The 7,896-nt window shown below is 37.0% G+C and overlaps 1 protein-coding gene across 6 annotated transcripts in view; it reads right to left on the reverse strand.

Moving 5' to 3' along the window:
- The window catches only part of CFHR5 (complement factor H related 5), a 44,220-nt gene extending 36,776 nt beyond the window's left edge, over positions 1–7,444 (reverse strand). For 3 of the 6 annotated variants that reach the window (XM_082394546.1, XM_082394547.1, XM_082394548.1), the window contains exons 1-2: positions 4,334–7,443; positions 237–431 (exon numbers count right to left, since the gene is read on the reverse strand). In XM_082394546.1, coding sequence (XP_082250672.1) covers positions 237–431; positions 4,334–4,460 — 322 coding nt within the window. In that variant the 5' untranslated portion in view covers positions 4,461–7,443. Of the gene's footprint in view, positions 1–236; positions 901–4,333 lie in introns of all 6 variants that reach the window. The other 3 variants (XM_082394549.1, XM_082394550.1, XM_082394551.1) reach the window with 3 other exon arrangements.
- Between the last annotated feature and the right edge of the window lie 452 nt (positions 7,445–7,896).

The following is a 7,896-nucleotide window of genomic DNA, read 5'->3' on the forward strand; positions in this document are numbered from 1 at the left end:
TTAATCATCAGTTTTTAAAATTAAAATATGCAGCATACTTCTAGATAATACGAGAAAGTTCATATATTTATTCCTCATTTGGTTCTCATAAAAGACTTCTCAATAAGAGAAGGACTCATCTCTCATCTCTGCTGGCTCCTCTAGCCCTGATCCCTGTGACTGTCTGTCAAGACCTCGTGACCCCATCTGCCACATCCTTCTTCTGAATGATTCATCCACATCAAGCGTTTACTCACTGAGACACTTTGGTGTCGGTGACCATCCTCCCTCTGTGCATGTTATGCGAGTCCAAAAGGATTTTGAAGGAGACATAAAATTATATTCACAGGAATAATAGAAAGAATTCCCAATAGGAAGTGGGAAAAATGGCTTGTATTTCTTTTCTTCATATAAAATTCCATGGTTTATTTTTGGAAAATCACAATGTCTCACTGGGAAAAATAAAACAAAACTGAAGTATTAAATATGAATCTACATTTGTGAATCATCAAATCATGTTTTAGTCATCTTATGGATATTGTTTTCTTTCATCCAGCTTAAATTCCTTTAGCTTAATGCCTTCCACTGTACTAATTAGTTAAGAACAAAGAAAGATCTCTAATTATGAGTACAAGAGTATTTGAAGAGGCTCTTGTCAATGAATGTAAAGTGTACATGTTGGAGTCATGTAAAATATAACCTGTTTTGTAGTATCTTCAAGAAGAAAATTTCACACGACGAGTTAAGAACCAAGCAGAGTAGGACAGTAGGAGACCTCACTGGTCTACATGGCATGCTGGCATCTCCATTCATGTCCTTTCTCTAGTCTGAATCATAGTCCTAGGTGTCTCCACCTGAAGTCTCTATCTTGTCTGTTTTTTCCTGGTGCAGTGAAGATGAAGTAGTTTTTTTTTTTTCCTCCTTATTTGGAAAAAAAAAAAAAAAAAACTTACAGAGACTCAGCTCACAAATTAGCTAACCAGGGAAATTCCCCCTTTCCACTTATCTGGAGGTAATTCTCAATGTTGCACAATATTTGCAACTAGTAATTCCAGAAGTATTTCACCTGTGAAACCTGACGCTGCTTATCTAAGTGTTTAAAAATGTTACATTAGATAGTTTTGAGAAAAGACCCCCCTCACACATTGAGAGTAGTGCCTCCCATAATTCTTTTACAGATATTCTTTGTCCACCCCTCAAATTATGGTATTTGATTTCCATGCATTTCTATATAGCACCTACATATTCTTTGCTATCCATAATAACTTTGCTTCTATCCTCCAATTGTCCCTATTCTACCCATGCTTCAAAGCTCATTCTTCAACATTTAGCAAATAGGCATTGTGCGTATCAGCACTGGTACTGTCTCTGAATGTTAACTTCTCTTCACGGTCTCCTTTACCCAATTACCCACTCCAAAAGTAGAAAATAATTTCTCAAGTCCCTACTTTCTGGTAAAACCTTGTGAGTATATTTCCTATGGGATGCGCATGGATACACACACACACACACACACACACACACACACACACACAATCTTGCAATCTATTTGTTTACATGGTTTGCTTTCCTCATAGGACACTGTAAGTTGTAAAGAGACATGGAGTTTTCATTCTTTTGAGCTTTTTGATGCAATGTGAAGCATATAGTGTTTGACAAATATTTTACTACTGAAAGCATGAAGAATTTTCGACTTATACAAAAGTGTTACTTTAGAGTGTTGCTTTTGCTCTTTGGCCAGTCTCTCAATAGGCATATAAACAGTAGTGCAACACAAACATACAAGTCATTTAACATCTACACAACTTTCGGATAGAGCTTCACTAAAGGTTCTCCAGGAGACTAGATTGAAGCTTGAGCATCTTTTTCTGGATTAGGGGTTGTCAAAATCATACATATGATTATATTTCACACTCATCTTCCTCTGCTTTTTTCCCCATTTAGAAATCCCCTCTTACTGTCCATTCTAAGTGGTGTTTAAAACAACATATACCAGACACACAGGTTAAAAAAAAATCAAATACACCCATACACACAGTTCTTCAGTGAGGATGTGGTGAAGATCTAGCCCTTACTGTAGGCTAACCAGAGAAGTCGGTATTTTTAATTGGCAAAGCAATGTCTGTTATTGGAGAAAAATTCCTTTTTTTCCCATTAGTTAACTCTTGTCCTGTGATTATAACTCAATGATAAAAGTAGAAACAAACTAGAATGAGTTTCAAGTCTGTAGAGATAATGTTTTGCAACTTTTTAAGGGAAGAATTTTATAGTTCCTATTTTTTATTATGTTAGGACTGAAGAGAAACTGCCCAAAGAAAACTTCAACTACGTGCAAAAATTAGCAAGCAACAAAGCAGCAAAATAAATGCTTTCTGAAAAATCAAACAGTAAAACACATGACTAAAATCCCATTTTAGTTTAATCAGATAGCCTAGACCTTGTTAGAGATTTCATTTGAAATTATTTGGAATTATTTGGATATGATGGATTTTATTTCAACATGAAATAAAATGTGACAATTTTTTAAATATTGTGAGACATAGTGTTTGGTGTTAATGGAGAAGTGATGTACATTTTTTTTTCATTTTCAACCTTTGTTGAAAAGCTCAGAAAAAGCAAATAACTTATTGATATCTCACTAGTTTTTTTTTGTTTGTTTGTTTTGTTTTTTTAAACATCTTTATTGGAGTATAATTGCTTTACAATGGTGTGTTAGTTTCTGCTTTATAACAAAGTGAATCAGTTATACATATACATATGTTCCCATATCTCTTCCCTCTTGCATCTCCCTCCCTCCCACCCTCCCTATCCCACCCCTCTAAGTGGTCACAAAGCACCGAGCTGATCTCCCTGTGCTATGCGGCTGCTTCCCACTAGCTATCTATTTTACGTTTGGTAGTGTATATATGTCCATGCCACTCTCTCACTTTGTCACATCTCACTCCTCCCCCTCCCCATATCCTCAAGTCCATTCTCTAGTAGGTCTGTGTCTTTATTCCCGTCTTGCCACTAGGTTCTTCATGACTTTTTTTTTTTCCCCTTAGATTCCATATATATATGTGTTAGCATACTGTATTTGTTTTTCTCTTTCTGACTTACTTCACTCTGTATGACAGACTCTAACTCCATCCACCTCACTACAAATACCTCCATTTCATGTCTTTTTATGGCTGAGTAATATTCCATTGTATATATGTGCCACATCTTCTTTATCCATTACATATAAAAATGAGGATATACTCTACTTCTATTAAAAGAGATAAGACACTAATTCAAAAAGATACATGCACCCCAAAGCTCATAGCATCATTATTTACAATTGCCAGGATTTGGAAGCAACCTGTGTCCATAGATAGATGAATGGGTAAAGAAGATGTGGTATTTGTACATATCATGGCATATTACTCAGCCATAAAAAAAGATGAAAATCTTGCCATTTGTGACAACATGGTTGGATCTGGAGGGTATTATGCTAAGTGAAATAAGTCAGACAGAGAAAGACAAAAACTGTGTGACCTCACTTACATATAAAATCTAAAAAGCAAGACAAACAAAGAAACAAACAAGACGAAACGAAAACAGACTCACAGATAGAACAAACAGGTGGTTTCCAGAGGGGAAGAACGTGGTGGAGGGGTTAAATAGGTGAAGAGGATTAAGAGGTACAAACTTCCTGTTATAAATAAATAAGCCACAGGGATGTAATGTACAGCATAAAGAATATGATTGATAATTTTGTAATAACTTTGGGGACAGATGGTTACTAAGACTTATCATGGTGACCATTTCATAATGTAAGCAAATGTTAAATCACTATGTAGCACAACTGAAAGTGACATACTATTGTACATCAAACTATATTTTAATAAAAAATAATAAATAAATAAGAGATTTTTCTTTAGCAAGTGATAATTAGATTGAAATAGGAAATTCTTGGTTTTAATAATATTTAAATCTTAAATTCAAAAATGAAAATTCAAACACGTTGAAGGTGTCCAAATTTTCTTGGGATACTTTTCCTGGTCAGTGGCATTGCAGAATTTATGCAGAATTACACTGGTACTTCACTCTTTTACTTTCATTATATGCAGATTTTTCAGCATTTAATTCCTCTCCAGATTTTGTATTTGGTGGCTCTTTACACTTCATAACTTAAAGAACAGAGAACATTTATTTAATTCTATTTTCCTCTAATTGCATATTAGAAAATATTTCCATAAAAATAAAAGTGATGATCCTTCCTTCACAATGTTCTCACCCATGTATTCATTTCAAAATATATGTACACACAACCAACACACACATTTGAGAGAGGAAATACATATTCAGAGCTGTTTTCATGTTTTCAGCTTACCTTGTCCCCCCACAGTAGAAATCCATAAGATTAGAAGGACAGTTGAGACCAACATGCTAGTTATCCCAGTGGCGTGTAATTGAAAATGGTCCACCAGTGATGGTGTTGGTCTGAAGGCTGCTTTCATTTACAGTTATGCGCATGACTGTGAATTCAGTGCACTACCAGGAAGCCAGTGTAATGAAATCCTTTTGGTAAACATCAAAGTTCACACAGGGTAGTGTGAAATAACTAAATAATGTCTGATCAATGTTTTCACATGAATGCTCTGAATTCATCACTTGATATTTGAGCACAATACTAGCTGTGCAACTTCTTTGTGGTTGCACTCACTCAGTTTCCGACTTTGAAGTGTGCCGAAATGGACCACTGAGGGGGAGAGATGAAGCCCCTTCTTGTCTACTTGCTGACCAGGAAGTCAGCTGTTTCAGGGACAGCCAGGTGTAGGTCATCAGACTTCATTTTAATACAGCATCAATCTTACAGTTATACACTCCTTTTAAAGTGGCATGAAGAATTAAGTTCCTTCTTAATAGTTTCGTATTTGTAAATATTTTGAAAATCTAGTCAAGAATAATTTTGCCAAATAATGTTCCCTGAAATTTTTGAACAAATTATATTTCATAAATCTTTTTTTTTAAAATTTATTTTTATATTTATTTTTGGCTGCGTTGGGTCTCCGTTTCTGTGCGAGGGCTTTCTCTAGTTGCGGCGAGCGGGGGCCACTCTTCATCGCGGTGCACAGGCCTCTCACTATCGCGGCCTCTCTTGTTGTGGAGCACAGGCTCCAGATGCGCAGGCTCAGTAGTTGTGGCTCACGGGCCCAATTGCTCCGCGGCATGTGGGATCTTCCCAGACCAGGGCTCGAACCCGTGTCCCCTGCATTAGCAGGCAGATTCTCAACCACTGCGCCACCAGGGAAGCCCCATAAATCATTTTATTTAGGAAGGACTTTCAGCATGTCTATGAGAGGAGCTTGATATATTCTCTCCCCCAAGGCAGACATAAAATTGGGCAAAAAAAAATCAGCATTTACAGTTTCTGGAAATTGGTCAAAGAGTATGTTCTTGAGAAATGTTTATTCAGTAAAAAAGAGTGGCTGCTCCCTGGCTCCTCTCTCCCTCTGGCTCAGAAGGTTTACCCTGGGCGGGCGGGCAAGCCAAGTAGACTGGAAGCTCTACTGCCCTCCTGGAGGGAACCGACTTCATAGCAGAGCTTGGAAAAATCCACGCCCAATGACACCGTTGAATACATCAGAGATGATAGTGGGAAACAATCTGGAAAGGCCAACATCTCTAGATGATACTGTTTGGGGCAAGTAGGAAAATGGCAGCCCAGCCAGACATTTAACAGAGCAATTTGGAGAAAGGGACAGCCCCAAAGGGTCCCCCTAAGATGCCCCTTATTGCCAGTGGTCAGAAGTCAATGGATACGCACACGACTGCTCAATCAGGGAAACCAGAGAGACACTAGTCCTTGGCTAAGTATGGAGCAGACTTGTAAACTCCCTGAATTTTGTAAGCATTTTCCCAGACCCCACGCAGTTCCAGAGACAAAAGGTGGGATGCTTACTCGGTCAATAATGTTTAAGCAAAACCTCTGACCAATTATTGGTTGACTACTGAGCTATGCTGACTCAGGAATGACTCCTAGGAAGTCAGACTGAAAAATAAAAAACTGAGCAATGCCATCAAAATCTATGCACTGTGGAAGAATCAAAATCCACAGAACTAGTCCAGGCTGGTCACGAAACAAAGAAACAAAAGTTAGCAATTGCGGCAAGCACTTGATTGGGGAGGATTCAGAATTCATATTTATTACCATATGTTATCTAAAATATCCATTTTTCAACAGCAACAAAAAATATGATGAATTTTCAAAGAATTTGAAAAGAATAGATACATGTATATGCATAACTGAATCACTTTGCTGTACACGTGAAACTAACACAACATTGTTAATCAACTATGCTCCAATATAAAATAAAAAGTTTAAAAAATGTGATGAGACATGTAAAGAAATAGGGAAGTGTACCCCATACACTGGGGTAAACACGCTTATTTTATTCACATCCTGTCTATTACAGTCTTTCTTCCTAGCATATTGCTAAGAATGATTGTCTTGATGCTTTTGTAGTATATCCTGGATTACATACAAATTCAATAACAACTGCTTTGCACAAAGCTTTTTTCCCAAGTTTCCATTTTAATTGTATGTTGTTTTTGTTCATATTATCTTCAGATATTACATATGCATCTAAAAGAAGAATAAGCATAGAATCAATAAATTAATCATCTTCACATTTCCTTCCATAGACTAATAAAATTTCATCTAATGAAAATTTTAGGATTGAATAAAATAAATTATAGTAATATCCAACATTTAATTAGCAGTTCTAGGACTTGCCCTTACAATTTTTATCTCTTTTAAACCCCCAAACTCCTTCTTCAAAGTAGGCATAATTATCTCATAGTTACCAATGAAGAAAGTGAGACAAAGAGAAATTAAGTGAAACTTTCCCTAGGTGATTTTTATCAAGTGTAGGAGAAGATTATGGATCAGGCAGTCTTAATCCAGAGCTGTGCTAGTCCTATTTTACAGTTTCTGTATTACAGTCTACATATCAAGTAGGATTATGTTAAAACATATTTCAGGACTTCCCTTGTGGTACAGTGGTTAAGAATCCTCCTGCCAACGCAGGGGACAAGGGTTCGAGCCCTGGTCTGGGAAGATCCCACATGCCGCGGAGCAGCTGGGCCCGTGAGCCACAATTACTGAGCCTGCGTGTCTGGAGTCTGTGCTCCGCAACAAGAGAGGCCGCGATAGTGAGAGGCCCGCGCACCGCGATGAAGAGTGGCCCCCGCTTGCCGCAACTAGAGAAAGCCCTCGCACAGAAATGAAGACCCAACTCAGCCAAAAATAAATAAATAAATTTATTAAAAAAAAAAAAAAGTTCCTTCCTCTTCACATTTTTGGAATACTTGTGGAAGGAAAGGCATTAACTCTTTTTTAAGTGCTCAGTAGAATTCACCCTTGATACTCAATTTAAAATTAAAATATTTAGATGAGTGGAGCTTTCCCATACATTCTGTAAAGAATGCTACTGTTATTTTTCATTTGATTTTCATAAAAGGCTACTCACCCGTATGTATTCTCTGCTTGTTCATCACGACCCACCTATGTAATTGCCTTTCTAGATTCTGTAAACTTTTCTAGTGCATCCCTTTCCTGCCCACTGAATAATTAACCTAGATATAATGATTAGAAAATATTAGTATGGGAAATATACTCCTTACAAACACTAAGCATACGATATGACTGAAAAGGGGTTAATATGCAACATATACAAACAGCTTATACAACTCAACATCAAAAAACAAAACAAACAAACAAAAACCCAATTTAAAATGGACAAAAGCACTGAATGGAAATTTTTCCAAAGAGGAAATGCAGATGGTCAACAGGCAGAGTAACCTTTCTTGTTTCTGATTTCCCACTCCAACACTTCTACGGCCAAAATTCAATGAAAACCAGCAAAAAAAGAAGAGCATGAAATATAATCG

The sequence above is a fragment of the Balaenoptera borealis genome (genome assembly GCF_965194805.1).
Source record: "Balaenoptera borealis genome assembly, chromosome: 1".
NCBI lineage: Eukaryota > Metazoa > Chordata > Mammalia > Artiodactyla > Balaenopteridae > Balaenoptera > Balaenoptera borealis.